The sequence below is a fragment of the Perca fluviatilis genome, chromosome 20 (assembly GCF_010015445.1).
Source record: "Perca fluviatilis chromosome 20, GENO_Pfluv_1.0, whole genome shotgun sequence".
NCBI classification, from domain to species: Eukaryota; Metazoa; Chordata; class Actinopteri; order Perciformes; family Percidae; genus Perca; species Perca fluviatilis.
The window spans coordinates 7737683-7755522 of record NC_053131.1 but is presented as its reverse complement, the minus strand read 5'-3'; the positions used below and the strand labels follow the sequence as shown (position 1 = coordinate 7755522).

Genomic DNA, 17840 nt, shown 5'->3' with positions numbered 1-17840 from the left:
CTAAGATTACAGTAACTGTTGTTGAACAGAGTAGAAATGGAAGAGGAGGATATGTCTGTCACTTTTTACTTGTTAACATCTTGGCTTCTTGACTGGTTGTTGACATAAGTGTAGTTGTAATACAGCAACAAAAGATGTGAGTGCAAAGATTTGGCAAAGTTACAAATAACCTAGGAGCTAAGCACCCCCTGTCTTTAAATCCTAGTGATGTCCCTGGATGACAATGAAGAGTGATGTTATCTTAGTTTTGATTTTATGCAAAACATTTTAGTTTTGTCTCTTTTCGTCAACAATAATGCATGTTAATTTAGTCTCGTCATCGTCTCGTCTTAGTCATGGAAAAACAGGCCGTCGACGAACATACTTAGTCTCGTCTCGTCTGACAAAATTAGCACTACACAGAACATGACATGTTAACTAAAAAAGGTTCTCCAAAGTTAAAAAGAAAATCTGTTTATTTTTTACACAAATCAATACAATATGACAACTTCAATTTTCACTTGATTTAAAAGAATCATACAAATTGTTTTATATGCCAAATTAGTCATTTTATACATTTCAGACATTAAACAGACAACCATGGGGTCAACCTACCCAACGAGCACTAATATCAAACATAACAGCCATGGATTCACCTATAACTTCATTTTTCTCCACAAAAGCTTGCCTAATCTTATCGAAAGTTGTGTGTGTGTCCATTTTTGTATGTTTGTATATGTGTGTGTGTGTGTGTGTGTGTGTTGATAGCAATACACCAACAAAGACAATAGTTAATTAACAATGTTTAAATCATAATCACTGCCAGGGGAATTGACAAATCAAAACAATCAAACAATAGCAGGATCTTTACTTCCATCTTGCTGTCTCATTAATGCCAATTGTAATGTCTCCTTGGTTCTCTCCTTGGTTATCTCCTTGGTTATCTCCTTTCTTCTTTGTTGGCATCTTTATGGAAGAAATCATTCAGAGCATCCAGAAATGAAATCCCCACACCTAGAAGTCTATCTGCAGTCTTAGCTGCTTCGGCAACCTGCAAAAGACAAATAAGTGGCAGTCTGAAGGTCAAGGATGTGTAAAACATTTAATAATTTTACTATAATAATAATATTCTATAATACTAGAATACAACTAATAATTAATGTGAGTCTCTAGCCCACTCCCCCCCGATTAAAGCCATATTAAAAAGGTCTGTGTCAAACCAGAATGTAGCCAGATGTATGAGAGTTGAATCAATTATAAGACCATGTTGATAGTAGCACCACTACTGGAAGCTAGATTGTTTGGCTAGCAACAACAAAATTAACAGTCGTAGTCTAGCTAAAACAGTAGGGCCCCTTTTTTAGACTTAATGTGATCACCCCCTTAAAGAAAGTTTGCTACTGGTTGATTGCATGAATTAGTTACATAAATGAATGGAAGATGGAGGAGCAAGTGCAAGATAGAATGTCAATAATAGAAAAAAAACTCTTGAATTTAAATGCAACATGTATGGAAGTGCATCGAAAAAGGGTAAAATGATGATACTAAACAAAATAATGAATGTCTGAAAACTAGATTTTGACACAGGCTCCCTCACTAACAGGGCTCCATTTATTATGTAATGAACCTAAAACATAGGACCTATGTGAACGCCCTTATCCTTTCAATTGGCACTGTATTTAAGCTGCATAAGGCCTATCCTCATATTTCCAAACACAGTGACAGTTAATATCACAAACCAATTGTTGCATAGTGAACCTGGGGCTTTCAGTCTCCCAGGTGGCCCACTTTGCCCACTAGCTGCTGACAACTAATTTCAATTATGTTTTATGCTTAAGAAGAAGAAAGGCATTTTGTTTGACTGACAGGTGTCCCAGCCTATAAACAATGGATAGTAAAAAATGTACATACTGTATAGCAGCATAACAAAACCTAATGTTTCCAATACAAAATCTAGCTGTAGTCAGTGTGGCTTTTGAGACTTTCTGTAAAATTATGTATAGCTAGAACACAGTAAATGTGTGACAGATGCACTAAGTGGGTTGATTTAACAACCTTTTATTGAACCTTGCAAATGAGCTTATTTTACAAATTTATTTTTCACCACAGTTGCTTCTTATCAACTGAAATAGATTGGGCTAGATTTGTATATTATTACAATTAATGAGACAATCATAATAAGCTCTTCCAGTATCTAGTACAGAAACGAACACACACACACACACACACACACACACACACACACACACACACACACACACACAAGCTGTGTATCACTTTGATAAAGGGATTTGCCACTGAAATATCAATAAAATATTATATATCTGAATGATTTAAATGTTTTATTTAAAATTATTATTAAGAATGAAAATATTTCAAGAGAATATATAATACTTGGTACTTGTAATCCAAGTTATATGAATATTTTCATTATTTTCCCAATCCCCTTTCTGATGGTATTTATCGTCAGCCTTATTCTGCACTAGACATTAAGTGTATTTACATTTAAATACTACCTCACTATATAGTACTAGCCCTTCCAATACAGGATTTAAATGATCTAACTGTAGTTATATCTCATTGAAAGAAGCCTTAATGTTTACTTAAGGCTCTCTCCAGTCATATCAGTCATAGCAAAGCTTTACCATTTGTCCTAGAAAGGACCAGCGTTTGCATGTTAAAGGGACAGCTCACTCCAAAATCAAAAAAACATTTTGTTCTCTTACCTTTAGTGCTATTTATCAGTCTACCATTAGGTTGTTTTGGTCCAAATTGCCCAGTGGTGGAGATAACGACCAGAGAGATGGCTGCCTTCTTCGAAAACTTCAATACTATTGGAACTAGATGACACTTGGCTTGTGTTGCTCAAAGAGCCAAAAAATACATGACAGACTCAAGTCTCTTTCCTGAAATCATGACCCGGCCACTCAAGATACTTCACCTAACTGGTTGTGAGCAACTTCAAATAGGATCTATTTTTTTCCACCAAACTACACCCCTGAATCATATCACAACGCAGAAGAAATTGAAGTGATTCTGCATAATTATACAGTTGACGGGTAGTGTGTATTAAATACATTTATTTTGTGTGGCCCTTTGAGCACCACAATGCGAGTGCCAGCTGGTGGCATTATAATGGATAGTAGGCAGATTATCTCCACACTGGGAAACTCCCACCAAAACAATCTAAACTCTTAAAAAGCACTACAGGTTAGAGGAAAAATATGTATTTTTGATTTTAGGGTGAACTGTCCCTTTAAGCAGTCCTGCAAACAGAAGTATAAAAGCCACAGGATACCCACCTGTGTTGACTCTGGAATGCCGTAGCGCATGTATGTGACAAAGTGCTCGCAGTTGCAAGAGATGAGATGGTACGGCAGCTCCAGACCCACCATCCTAACGGCATCCTTCACGATGATGTCACGCTCACGAGGCTGGTACTTGTTATCTAGGAGGTTGTTGATCTTGAATTTATCATTGCCGACCACTTTCCAGATCTTCTCACGCTTCACCTGTCCTTTGGGGCTTTTCCAGGCAATATCATCATCTATGTGTATTTTATGGAAGAGACAGACAGGAAAGAAGTTAAAAGAAAAAGAAAAAAGACATAGAGAAAGGGATATAGAGGGGCAAACAATATGTTGCCATTCATCAAGTCTTTGTCTTTACTATTATTTTGCATTTACATGCATGTAAAAACGACATAATTACTAACAAACTATAATTAAGGAGAGTGACAGGCAAAAGGTTATAGATGGCCTTCCAAGATGAATGTAGTAAATGCAACATTTCACTCACCTGGAAGAGCGAAATTAACAACTTCCTCTCCACCGATGTAGAGGGCCCAGTGATTATATATCCCACGGTCGATCTCAATCAGGTCTCCGGGCTCTGCATCAAACTAAAGTCATAAGAAAAACAATTAAAATGTATAAATCATAAAAATAATCAACTTCACGTGTAGCCAGCACCGCAGTTACCCCCTGGAGTTTTTGACCATGTGTACGAGCATGTAGGTGATTGACAGTTATACCCATTATTTCACCAAAATTTGCTTCTATAGGAAGCAGTGCTGTCAAACGATTAAAATATTTAATCGTGATTAATCGCATTAATGTCATAGTTAACTTGCAATTAATCACATTTTTATCTATGCTAAATGTCCCTTGATTTCTTTTTGTCCCATTAATGTTTCTCATTTTAATGCTCTTATCAACATGATATGATACTTTTAAAATGAGATATATATATATATATATATATATACACATTTTAAAAAAGAGCACCTTGTTCAATTGTATTTGTCTGTTCTGTATGTTCAAAAATATAAAACAATAAAATGTTGATATAAAAAAAAGGAGTAAAGTATGTGGGAGCCATTTATTTTATGCATTGCAATACATGAATACATCAACTAAATATACTATATATTTATTTTTTTGTTGCACATTCTGCACTCAATCCATTAAGTCTCCTTTTTCGTACGCTAAACAGCTATTTGTATATATTTGTTTATTTCATATTTCTGTTTAATTTGTTTGTTTGTTATGTATGCACCAATCACAAAGGCCAACTCCTCGTAAGTGTAACGCTAGTAAACATTGTTCTGATGCTGATTCTCTAATCTAAATATACTAATAAGTATTTAAAATGTTGGCAGTGAAAAAGAACATGTTTGAGTTTAAACTAAAGCAGCTTCAAATATACACTAACTTATCAGTGATGGCAGAGCTCAGTAGCGGGAGACTTACCTTTTTAGGATCCATGTCTTCAGTTCTTCATCTATCAGTAAGAGTAGCAGCGACCTGCAGCCTATTTATGCTGCTGGAGACCGAACCGTAAGAGTGTTTACATCTCAGAAACTAAAGTGCTCACCTGATAACGGGGGTCAAACGCAAGATGCAAACGGACAGATTATAAGCACAACATGTGAGCTGTTCAGTAGGTCGACTCAGGCTAGGTCTTATCAGTCAGAGCCAGCTACTACCGGAGAAGTCTCCAACTTGGTTTAAGATAACGGTGAGGCTATTTGCACCCCTGGTACAATTAGCAGTGTATGCTATTCCTACCCTGGTGCAATTAGAAGTGCTATTCGTACCTTGGTGCAATTAGAAATTAATGCTATTCGTACACTGGTGAAATTACAAATGAATGCTATTCGTACCGGTTCACACAGCAATGTGTTCTATTAATACCCAATCTGGTAAAAATATCAATGTATGCTGTTTGCACCCCTGTGCATTTACAGTACCTTGGCATATATTTACACACAGCTATCCATACTACTCATGTATTACACCTTTTTGGAATATTATCACCCTGACATTCTTAACCTAACCATAACCAATCCCACCCTCTTGCCTAAACCTAACCAACCCAACCAGAGAGTCTTCCCCTACCATCCTGCAAAAAATTTTGTTCACGGGCCCTGACCATAGACAGTATATAAGAAGGCCCTGACTTGCGCAATTGCATGCAAATTATCCAATCCAAAATGAAAAAACAAGATAACCTCACCAGGGAATCAAACTCCCAACTCTTAAACCAAAGCTCAGTGTTCTAACCACTTACCTGGCAGTTCTTACAGAATGTTGTATAACTGTAGCCTTGGTTGCTAGGTAACCATACTGTATACAAAAAATAGGTACCATGGTACTAACTAACAAACCAATGGTTGTATGCTTTCACTGAAGACAGATAAACATTCGAGAATTCGATATGCCAGTTTATGCGGTCATGGAAGATGAACGCGTAAAATGCCACTGATTTTGGTGCACGCGAAACGTGGTTTTTGTTTTTGTTATCAATAGGGTCGCAGGGTCTGCTGTGCTTTGAGTCGTTGTTTGCGTAGATTTATCCATACTTCTGACATTATTTCAGATTTTTACTTTTACTGGCGTTACTTTAACAACATTTTGTTGAAGTTAAAAAGTTTAAACACAATGTACTTGCTAGATCGAATCAAATAACTACACTAATTAGCATTGGTCTGGCTTACACCGTCTGTAGCTTCTAAAGAATTAATTAGGTCATGGCGTTTTTTAGCATACTATCGTAGGAGACTCATGGTCCCCACAGGAAAGGTAACTGCTAGATGTGATTAGAACAAAGGAAATGCAAACTCTGTAAACTTGAATACAATCAACACTTCCATGATAATCAACCTTAGTCTGTGACCTGGAGTAAACCTAAATTCAGGTGTGTCCTTATCCTGAGGGACAGGATAAATGGGGGCTCCTGAGACGATCTCGGGACTACAAGCCTGGGTCCCGACAAGGGCACAAGGTTCTGTAGTCCGCTGTTTACAGTGTATTGTTTGTCATGTCGCATGGCTGCTAACTTGTGTCCCGACAGGGGAAGCATGTTTGCAGTCTGATGCTGGTAGTGTTTTATGTTTTATCTTTTATGTTTATTTGTGCTTTGACTGTTCTTCTGTGACTCCACAAGAGAAGCATGAGAGCAGTCCGCTGTCAGCTGCAGTGTAACATTTGTGTTTTCTGTTGACTATCGTTTTACATGTTGTTTTATTAAACCATCTTGCTTAATCTTTCAATCCGAACCTAGCCTCTCCTTCGTCCTCAGAAATCTAAGAACACGTCATTTTGTAAATATTCTAACATTTTCTAACACGAATATCGGTACTTTCTACTCCTTACATTTTAAAAATTGGCTCGTTACTTTAGTTTTGTACAAGAGGTCGTAATGTTGGAGAATAGCGCGGACATGCACCTCACACCGCGAGCGGGCGCGTGCGCCACACAGAAAAAAGTGAGAAAAAAGAAAGAGACTGCTGTCCGGAGGATAATCAGTTGAGGTCGTGTGTGTGCGTCCTTGAGAACTGTAAGTAGTATAACTTATGTTGTCAGTTCATTTAAGCCTGTTGTTGTATTGGTCTATAGTTCATGTACAGTTAAAGTAGGTTAGCTAGAGATTTAGTTGTTTGTGTTCTTCACCTGTTAGCTAGGTTTCACGTTGCTTGTAAAGCATCAAAAGAGAGAAGTTGTCTCTGTCCGTGTTTTACAGACACACCTGGGGGGGGCGAAGTTTGAAACCAGCATCAGCTTTAAATACGGTCCTAATCTAGTCCTCACTAACAAGTTTCAAATAATTTCACTGGAGTTACCGTTATTATTTTTCACGTGATCAATACCGAATTCAATCTAATTGGATGGGAATATACTGTAGGCTACGTTGCATGTAACGCACCACTACAAGACGACTCGACAGATTCGGCCGCATTCTGCATTCATTTGCAGCAAATAATTGCAGCTTGATGGCGGTAACGTTAGCACTAGTAGTATGGACGGCGACATGATTGAAAATGAAGAAAACAGAGATCCGAGAGATTAGGCAGACAAGCAGCAAGACGTTCCCAATCATCCCTGGCCTTATCTGAGAGAGATGTTTGAGATAGGCTAGGAGGCATCAAGTATGACTCCTGGCCAATGTGCTGTGTAACTCTAAAAGTATGGGGAACTTCTTAATTAATCTGTTTAGTAATTCATATTGTATCTTTTATTTTCTTTCTATATTTGAGCACACACACATACATGTAGATTCCTTTAAATGTTAAGGGGACGATTAAAAAAGAGAAACTGGATCTGTGAATTCTCACAGAATCACAATTGAATTCATATCTTGCTACTCAGTCAGAATCTTACTAAGCTGGAGTCCCAGTCTCTGTTACAATAATCATATATGTGATGTTTGGCAGACATCCATTTAAAATGTAGACAATGGCATATAAAGAGCCTGGTTTTTATGTCCACTGAAGTTTCTCATCTTGCACTCTAGTAACGTGTGTGTGGTCCAGATAGCTTTGCATAAAAAGTGGTTGTCATTCGCAAGGCTACATTTACTTTTATACTTTAATTACATTTCAAAGTATTTTTTAACACAAGTATCTGTACTTCTACTTAAGTACGGGAAGTGAGTACTTTTGCCATCTCTGCGTAACGGGGGTGCAAATAGACACTCTGTTGAGATAAAGCATTAACTACCTAACCTTTAAACATAAACTTAAAAGATGGCCTAATGCAAACCATACTTAGAATCATGAGTAAGCTTATACCTACTTCCTGGCACTGCCTTTACATCACTGTCTTTATGTATATATATGCTACTTTTGAATGTTTTATGTATTTTGCTGTTTTGTAAAGTATCATCTTGTGTTGTATTGTGGTGTACTCTATTTATAGGCCGCGAGCCAGGTCCACTCCTCAGGATGTTTTTTGCTACCTTTTTTTCACTATTATCTTATACTTTGGGCCTTCACAAGTTGATAACGACCACCCCCAACTCGGCCCCGTTTGGTCTCAGGGGCCAAAAAACACCCTTTTTGGGAAAAGCTTTTGGAGGAATGATGTAATTGTGAATATTAAAGTACTTCACCTACATAAATGGTCATATAACCCTAAACTTTTGCATGGTGTATCCTGACACATAGGGGAAACTAGCAGAAAAAGATTCTGGGGATTGCTACCTTTTTGCTGTCAAATATCACCCAAAAAATGTATGTCTGCCTGACAAATTGTCATCAAAAGTGATAATTTTCAAGCATTACCATTACATATGGGATTAAACATATTTTTTTGCATATGAACAATATCGTAAACACGTGTTGAGACTTGACTTATGTACTGCTATACTATATGAAGTGACTGCATAAAAAGTGAGTAATATTATGCCAGCCAGCTGGTTGATGTTGATTAGTCTATCTCCCATGTCAAAGATGATGTTGACAGTTGATGACTTGGCATAATACAGGAGGATGAAGAAAATGTATATGTGGAAAATTGTAGTTTATTTAATTCCTTCTCTTGTGAACACCTCCGCTCTTCACTCTTCACACACGCTCCGATATTCACACTGTTTACCTTTTCCTGCTACAAGTGAATTCCCACAGTGCGAGGCTACAGCTAGCCTTCAGTAACGCTATTACTGTACAAGGCATAGACACAGTTCTGCCCGTTTCATGTAGTTACATAGTCACTGATATGATCATAACCACTAAAGTGCTCAATTGCCTATTTTTGAGGGGAAAACTAACTACAATTTTCCACCGCAAAAGGCACGAACGGCGTTCTGGAGGACATCCACCAGACCAGTGGGCGCTCGTTGGATTGTTGTCGGCCGCGGCAAGCGAGGAGGGCGGGGAGGAAGCAGAAGCAGGGATGCTAGCACACAGATTGCAGATTGATACGAGAGCAACAACATACTGCGTACGCTAGCGATCCGGCAGGGAATGGTTGTCTGGTCACGGCTGAAATGGTGCAGTAGATGGTAAGCAGGACCAGGTGTGCAGACAGCAGAAGGTGTAAGCAGTTGGTGAATCAGCCCGGGATGTGTTCAGGGAAACTCAGAAAAACGAACCTCAGGTTAGAGCAAACAAAACATAGACAAAACAGGCTCAGGATGCTGGATTCATGATTATGCCCACACTGGGCAACTCCCACCAAAACAATCTAGACCGTTAAAAAGCACTACAGGTTAGAGGAAAAATATGTATTCTTTTTAGGGTGAACCGTCCCTTTAAGCAGTCCTGCAAACAGAAGTATAAAAGCCACAGGATACCCACCTGTCGAGACTCTGGAATGCCGTATCGTAGGTCTGTGACAAAGTGCTCGCAGTTGCTATTCACGATAGCACATACACACATACACACATACACAAAGCTGTGTATCACTTTGATAAAGGGATTTGCCATTGAAATATCAATAAAATATGTTACAACATCTGAATAACTTTAATTTCTCTGTTTTTCTGGGAGAGAAAATTATTATTAAGTATTTAAATGAAACAATTTTTTTTCCCCAATCCCCTTTCTGATGGTATTTATTGTTCTGCACTAGACATTAAGTGTATTTACATTTAATTACTACCTCACTATATAGCAGTAGCCATTTCAATGCAGGATTTAAATGATCTAATTTTAGTTGTATCTCATTGAAAGAAGCCTTAATGTTTACTAAAAGTGATGGTTCGGAGTAATTCACCCTAGGGTCCTTTGCACCATGACCTCGAGCCAAACACCCCCCCAGAAGCTTTTTTCACCTGGGTCGAACATTGGGAGAGTTAGGTAGAGTAGCGTTATCAGCTGAATAGCTTAGCGCAGGGGCTAATGGACCCACGTTTGTATCTTGTAAGTTACCCCACTAATAATGCCCGAAATGATACCAAACGTCTACAAGTAGTACAAATAGGTTATGCTCTCATAAAACGATGGATTGGAAAGTTTGTAAGTACACCAGAAGTTTATGAACACTTGCCTGCTCTCTTCAGCTCTCTGTTGCTGCTGCTGCTGCTACCTGCAGTTAGACCTGCGCTAAGCTATTCAGCGGCTAACGCTACTCTACGCTAACTCTCCCAATGTTAGACCCAGGTGAAAAAAGCTTCTGGGGGGGTGTTTGGCTCGAGGTCATGGTGCAAAGGACCTAGGGTGAATTACTCCGAACCATCACTTTAACGCTCTCTCCAGTCATATCAGTCATAGCAAAGCTTTACCATTTGTCCTAGAAAGGACCAGCGTTTGCATGTTAAGGGACAGCTCACTCCAAAATAAAAAAAAAAACTTTTCTCCTCTTACCTGTAGTGCTATTTATCAGTGTAGGTTGTTTTGGTCAAAATTACCCAGTGTTGGAGATAAATACCAGAGAGATGGCTGCCTTCTTCGAAAACTTCAATATATTGGAACTAGATGGCACTCGCCTTGTGGTGCTCAAAGAGCCAAAAAATACATATGACAGACTCAAGTCTCTTTCCAGAAATCATGACCCGGCCACTCAAGATACTTCACCTACCTGGTTGTGAGAAGTTTCAAATAGGAACTATTTTCTTTCCACCAAACTACACCCCAAATCGTATCGCAACGCCGAAGAAATTGAAGTAATTCTGCATAATTATACAGTTGACGGGTAGTGTGTATTAAATACATTTATTTTTTGTGGCCCTTTGAGCACCACAATGCGAGTGCCAGCTGGTGGCATTATAATGGATAGCAGGCAGATTACTCCCACCAAAACAATCTAAACTCTTAAAAAGCACTAGTTATAGGAAAAATATGTATTTTTGATTTTAGGGTGAACTGTCCCTTTAAGCAGTCCTGCAAACAGAAGTATAAAAGCCACAGGATACCCACCTGTCGAGACTCTGGAATGCCGTATCGTAGTTCTGTGACAAAGTGCTCGCAGTTGTATTTCACGATAGAGTACGGCATCTTCAGACCCACCATGCTACAGGCCTCCTTCACGATGATGTCACGCTCACGAGGCTGGTACTTGTTATCTAGGAGGTTGTTGATCTTGAAACTATCGTTGCCGACCACTTCCCAGATCTTCTCACGCTTCACCTGTTCTTTGGGGCTTTTCCAGGCAATATCACCATCTATGTGTGTTTTATAGAAGAGACAGACAGGAAAGAAGTTAGAATGAAAAGAAAAAAGACATACAGAAAGGGATATAGAGGGGCAAACAATATGTTGCCATTCATCAAGTCTTGGTCTTTACTATTATTTTGCATTGACATGCACGTAAAAACGACATAATTACCAACAAATTATAATTAAGGAGAGTGACAGGCAAAAGGTTATAAATGGTCTTTCAAGATGAATGTAGTAAATGCAACATTTCACTCACTTGGAGGAGCGAAATTAACAACTTCCTCTCCACCGATGTAGATGGCCCAGTGATTATATATCCCACGGGAGATTTCAATCAGGTCTCTGGGCTTTGCATCAACCTAAAATCATAAGGAAAACAATTAAAATGTATAAATCATAAAAATAATAAACTTCACATGTAGTCAGTACCCCAGGTACCCCCTGGAGTTTTTTACCATGTGTACGAGCATGTGGGTGATTGACAGTTATACCCATTATTTCACCAAAGTTTGCTTCTATTGAAAGGTTTTTCAAACACAGGTAAACTATGAAAATAGCCAATAGACTCCTTTCCTATTGCCAGTAGCCTGTCTGTTTTTGTTATTGCTGAGTCACATTCGACATCAGGAACGTGCCAGAAAACAGGTGTTAACTTTTTCTGCTACAGCTTCAAGATACAGTGGACAAAACTGCAAACCCAAAATGTTGGGTCTCGCTTCCCAGACATAAACAGTGGGACTTGAGTCAGTTGGCACTTGATGAGCGAGGTGGTTGATACACTCTCTGGAGGACCAACTACTGCTGGGTGATGGAAAATGCGTCGCTAACTGTGCGCTGCTTTTGAATGTGACCACAGACACCCAGTTCATAATACTGCAAATGAAAGGGCTTTTATCAGTTGACCTTAGGCTCAATTAACATTGTGCTACCAAATTTGGCGATAGTGGCTCAACAGACATTTATTTAAATGAAAATCTTCGGGATTATTACTTTAACAACTTAAACAAAGTTTAAATCGGGTTTACAAATGTTTTATGAAGATGGAAATGCTTTCAACATGTTAGTTAGACCTCAAGAATACACAGAATACGTTTTGGGGAGAAACGCTGAATGTAAATCTAACCTTTGCTTGTTTACAAAAAACTCCTCATGGCACCTTCGATAATTATGTTTTACGAAGCCAAAAATTGTACTTCTAGCAATCTACTGCACGTGTTGAATGCGTTTTCCAAGTGAATAGTATAAATAGAGCTACTATGCATCCGTGATATCCACAACTGTCTGTATACGGGTCCGTTCCGGAGCATAATCGTGCCTTAACTTAAGTCTTCAATTGCGACTTTGGCTCAGTTTGTACAATCAACTGCTGCTCTTTTCAAAAATCTATAAATGTGTCAGGGCATTAATCATAAAACAAGCAGCTCAAAGAAAGGCCCAGTTTTCAGTAACCTGGCATGACATGCTGTGGAAACTAGGTATAGTGCACAGATACAATTAGTCAACAGTGGGAGATTTTACCTCCAGTAAGTTGGAGTTTTCTACTTTTCTACACAACAAAGGCTCTTCTCAATGTTAACATAATCATTTACTCTTGTTGTGTCACTTCACCCTGTTTGTTCTTTTCTATGCTTTATATTGACTTATTTTGGTTCTCAGTGTCGTAGATCACTTTGACTAAAGTGGTAACACATTGCTTTTCAGCAGCATACTCACAGAAAAGTATGTGGGAGCCATTTATTTTATGCATTGTAATCCATGAATACTTAACACATCAACTAAATATACTATATATTTATTTTTTTGTTGCACATTCTGCACTCAATCCATTAAGCCTCCTTTTTCGTACGCTAAACAGCTATTTCAATCAGGAGAGACTTTGTTTGCAGATATGCAAAGATATTTATTGTACAACTGTATAATAAAATGTACAAAGTCTTTTGGAGATTGGACTCCATCGAATTAATAATCTTCTTAAAGGGGTAGGGAATAGGAACATAACCCCCCGACGGAGCCCAGACACTGGTGGCGGCGGCGAAGAGACCAGAGACTGGACCCAAGAGGCAACGGAGCGGTCAGCCGGGAGAAACACAATGACTGGAGGCGGCAGGGAGGAGGAGGGTCGAGCGCTTTGCCTGAAACGACAGCTGACAGCACGGACAGAGAACAGATTTAAAGCAGAGTTGTAAGGCTTTGATCGGTCCTTGAATCTCGTGGCCAAGTCTGATTGGTTTAACTGACAGCGTCACTTCTTGAACAGTTGATTTGATTTAAGAATGAGTAGTGATTGGGTTAATGACGTCTTCCTGAAAGAATTTGCGCTGAGCTTCATTTGTGTATATTCGTTTATTTCATATTTGTTTAATGTGTTTGTTTCTTATGTATGCACCAATCACAAAGGTGAATTCCTTGCAATTGTAACACTAGTAAACATTGTTCTGATGCTGATTCTCTAATCTAAATATACTAATAAGTATTTAAAATGTTGGCAGTGAAAAAGAACATGTTTGAGCATACCTCATAAGGGAAAATAAGGGAAATTTTCCGGTGCCCACCTCGAGCAGTCCCACCACCCCAACCAAGCTCCAGTATCCCTTACATTTTAAGACAGGTGTACAAGAAAGCTAAAATCACCACTTGATGCAGAATGCTGAAAACATTTACAATTTATAACATTGCTTGTCTTGTCATTTTATTTTCATTCCACACATTTTCATTTCATATTGCTTTTCTTTTACAGTTTTTCTTTTAATTTCACATAACTTTTCTTTAGTGAGTTATTGTACAAATTTGTTGCAGACTTTGCATTCTTTAAGACTGTTTTGGAAGGAGTGTATTTGTGGGCGGGGCCAGAGTGGTCCATTTACATGAAAGTAGAGAGCAAACAGTTCTGTTGTCTAACGTCCTCCTATTCTCTGTAACAATTTTTCGTTCCATGCTAAACACCCTTTCTGAACTCGCATTGCTATGGGGAATACATAGTAAAGCCTTCATAAGTTTTGGCAGCGCACCGTCTCTGTCGTAGCGTCCATCATCCGTCTCTGTTTTTTTCTTTTTTTCCCCCGCGTTGTCACTCATCATCTGACCTCACACACTAACCTCGCGACAACTGCCACCTACAGTACCTGTAGTAGGCTACTGCAGGTGGCAATTATCGCAAGGCTAGTGACAGAGCTCAGATTGGGAATGTTTTTTTCTTTTTTTACCCCGCAAGGGCTCGGGGTATTATTATTTTTTAATAACGCAGGTTAAAATACGGGAGATTTACGGGAAAATAGTAATACGGGAGGACGGCGGGAAAGATGGGTAAAATACGAGACTTTCCCGGCCAAAACGGGATACTTGACAGGTATGTGTTTGAGTTTAAACTAAACCAGCTTCAAATATACACTAACTTATCAGTGACGGCAGAGCTCACAAACGTAAGTTTGTTTACGTCTCAGAAACTAAAGGGCTCACCTGATAACGGGGGTCAAACACAAGATGCAAATAGACAGATTATAAACACAAACTGTGAGCTGTTCAGTCGGTCCACTCAGGACTTTGCATGACTAAGCAAAGTTGGGCAAACAGTCTTCTCATTCAGAGCCAGCTACTACTGTAGAAGTCTCCCAGTTGGTTTAAGATAAAGCATTAACTACCTAACCTTTAAACATAAACTTAAGAGATGGCCTAATGCAAACCATACTTAGAATCATGAGTAAGCTTATACCTACTTCCTGGCACTGCCTTTACATCATTGTCTTTACATATATATGCTACGTTTTTAATGTTTTATGTATTTTGCTGTTTTTTAAAGTATCATCTTGTGTTGTATTGTGGTGTACTCTATTTATAGGCCGCGAGCCAGGTCCACTCCTCAGGATGTTTTTTGATACCTTTTTTTCCACTATTATTTCCTATTATCTAATACCTTGGGCCATCACAAGTTGATAATGACCACCACCAACTCGGCCCTGTTTGGTCTCAGGGGCCAAAAAACACCCTTTTTGGGAAAAGCTTTTGGCGGAATGATGTAATTGTGAATATTAAGGTACTTCAGCTACATAAATGGTCATATAACCCTAAAATGTTGCATGGTGTATCCTGACACATAGGGGAAACTAGCAGAAAAAGATTCTGGGGATTGCTGCCTTTTCGCTGTCAAATATCACCCTCAACATACCCCAGAAGACAAAACAATGTATGTCTGCCTGACAAATTGTCATCAAAAGTGATCATATTCAAGCATTTTATCATGCATATCACTGCCTCAAATGTACATTAAAAACCTCCCAAGTTCATAAGCTTCAATTTAAGTCCAAGATGACCTTTCTATCTAGAGGATTCCAGCTGGTACAACCAAAGTTCTCCACTGTACCTCAAATCAGAGAAAACAGAACTTTCAAGCATTACCATTCCATATGGGATTAAGCATATTATTTGCATATGAACAATGTCTTAAACGAGAGTTGAGACTTGACTTATGTACTGCTATACTATATGAAGAGAATTGCATGAAAAGTGAGTAATGTTATGCCAGCCAGCTGGTTGATGTTGATTAGTCTATCTCACATGTCAAAGATACATACACACGCTTGCATTCCCGCCCGCACACACGCATACACACACACACGCACGCACGCACACACACACACACACACACACACACACACACACACACACACACACACACACACACACACACACACACACACACACACAAATAAATCAGCTGCCAATGCACACACTCTTTTCATACTTTGATACTTGTGAGGACCCTAATTGACTTAATACATTTCCTAGTCCTTAACGTTAAACATCACAGCTAAATGCCCGACTCCAAGATCTAGTCTTTTAACTTCTTTAACTGCCCCAACTTCCAAAATATGCCCCAATTTTTACCAAACGTTGTCACTCTCAAGGTCTCAAAGTTTCATTGGTCCTCACAAAGATAGAGGAACGAGAGGACGCACACACACAGCATGGAGATGACATACGGTCTTATGTGAATCTGCTCTTGCCCACCTGCCCCCACATGTGAACAGTGGTGGATTGTGATGCAGCACAATGCTGGCACAGAGACGACGGGGGATAAACACCCTTTAAGCTCTTAACTAGGCCGTAAGAAAACCATGACTCAGTGTTTTCCTGTTCCTCTGTGCTGCTCCGTCTGCCTTTACCCCCGGTATGCCCTCCACTCGGTCCATTAGGATTGTTGCCAAGAAAACAGGGATATTAATTACATACAATATTTGTTTGGATTCTGAGTCTTTGGGATAACACAACTAACTGTCCGTGTGTAAAGTGATTATATTTTAACTACAATATAGAAAATATAAATAAAACTGTAAACATCCTGGTCTTTTTCTGCAAGTACACATGAATAGTACACACAGAACATGACATGTTAAATAAAAATGGTTCTCCAAAGTTAAAAAGAATTTTTTTTCACACAAATCAATACAAAATGATAACTTCACTTTTCTCTTGATTTCAAAGAATCTTACAAATTGTCTTATACGCCAAATTAATCATTTTATACATTTCAGACATTAAACAGACCTACCCAACGAGCACTAATATGAAACATAACAGCCATGGATTTACCTATAACTTCATTTTTCTCCACAACAGCTTGCCTAATCTTATCCAAAGTTGTATTATGTGTGCTGTGTGTGTGTTGATAGTAATACACCAACAGACAATAGTTTATTCACGTTTAAATCATAATCAAATTACAAATTACATATTGTGTGGAAATATGGGGAAACACGTACAAAACAATCACTAACCCTATTTTTATATTACAAAAGAGAGTAATAAGACTCAACAACAGAGCAGAATACCTTGAACCAACAAACCGATTATTTATAAACACACTCACATATACTTAAATTTAGAGACTTGGTGGAAGCCAAAACAATGCAAATAATGTAGGAAGTCAAAAGTAGAATGGTTCCAGAGTCCATCCAGAAGCAGTTTTTAGATTAGAGAGAGCGAGTATGAACTGAGGGGAATTTACATGTTCACAAAGATAAAGATTAGAACAAATGTAAAACAAAGATGTATATCAGCAGAAGGAGTAAACATGTGGAGTAGGGTTGGGCGTTGTCCCCTAAATTGGCAGTTGACGATGTTTACAGTAAAACATGGCGATGGAAGATGATATCGTCGTTGTCGGAGGGGAGGGGGTTGTATCTCTTTACATAAATATTTTTTTCTACTACTATGGGCTAACAGTCTGTAAATGCTGCCCTGCTGGTAGGGGCAGTTTTTTACAACTTGACCTACTTTCACTTAACTACGGTGCAGAAAAGTCAATCAGATGTCCGTGATCTGCGTATTGACAGTACAGTGGGACGTTTGCCTTCAACAGAGCGACAGTAATAACCTAATATACCATCATTACTGAGATTAAACTACATTCTCGGTTATGTTTGCACTGAATAACGCGTTCAGTAAACAGAAACATAACTCTTGCAGCGCAATATTAGCTCACACATAA

The 17840-nt window shown here is 38.7% G+C and overlaps 2 protein-coding genes across 2 annotated transcripts; both read right to left on the bottom strand.

Moving 5' to 3' along the window:
- Positions 1–437: 437 nt before the first annotated feature.
- On the bottom strand, positions 438–4878 carry LOC120549656 (phospholipase A and acyltransferase 3-like). The gene is made up of 4 exons (XM_039786709.1): positions 4731–4878; positions 3778–3880; positions 3282–3526; positions 438–1030 (listed from the first exon to the last, which is right to left on the bottom strand). The coding sequence occupies exons 1-4, from the start codon at positions 4743–4745 to the stop codon at positions 920–922; spliced, it is 474 nt and encodes a 157-aa protein (XP_039642643.1). The 5' UTR covers positions 4746–4878; the 3' UTR covers positions 438–919.
- A 5600-nt stretch (positions 4879–10478) lies between these two features.
- Positions 10479–11826, bottom strand: LOC120548892 (phospholipase A and acyltransferase 4-like). Its single transcript, XM_039785403.1, has 4 exons — positions 11812–11826; positions 11613–11715; positions 11117–11361; positions 10479–10490 (listed from the first exon to the last, which is right to left on the bottom strand). Exons 1-4 carry the CDS (start codon positions 11824–11826, stop codon positions 10479–10481), a joined length of 375 nt encoding a protein of 124 aa, XP_039641337.1.
- Between the last annotated feature and the right edge of the window lie 6014 nt (positions 11827–17840).

Bases quoted from the DNA above. Each gene is read 5' to 3' on its own strand.
- LOC120548892 (XM_039785403.1), bottom strand. The intron at 11,362-11,612 runs GTGAGTGAAATG...AAACACACATAG, and splicing joins TGTTAATTTCGCTCCTCCAA to ATGGTGATATTGCCTGGAAA.
- LOC120549656 (XM_039786709.1), bottom strand. The intron at 3,527-3,777 runs GTGAGTGAAATG...AAATACACATAG, and splicing joins TGTTAATTTCGCTCTTCCAG to ATGATGATATTGCCTGGAAA. The intron at 1,031-3,281 runs GTGGGTATCCTG...TGTCTTTTGCAG, and splicing joins GCATTCCAGAGTCAACACAG to GTTGCCGAAGCAGCTAAGAC.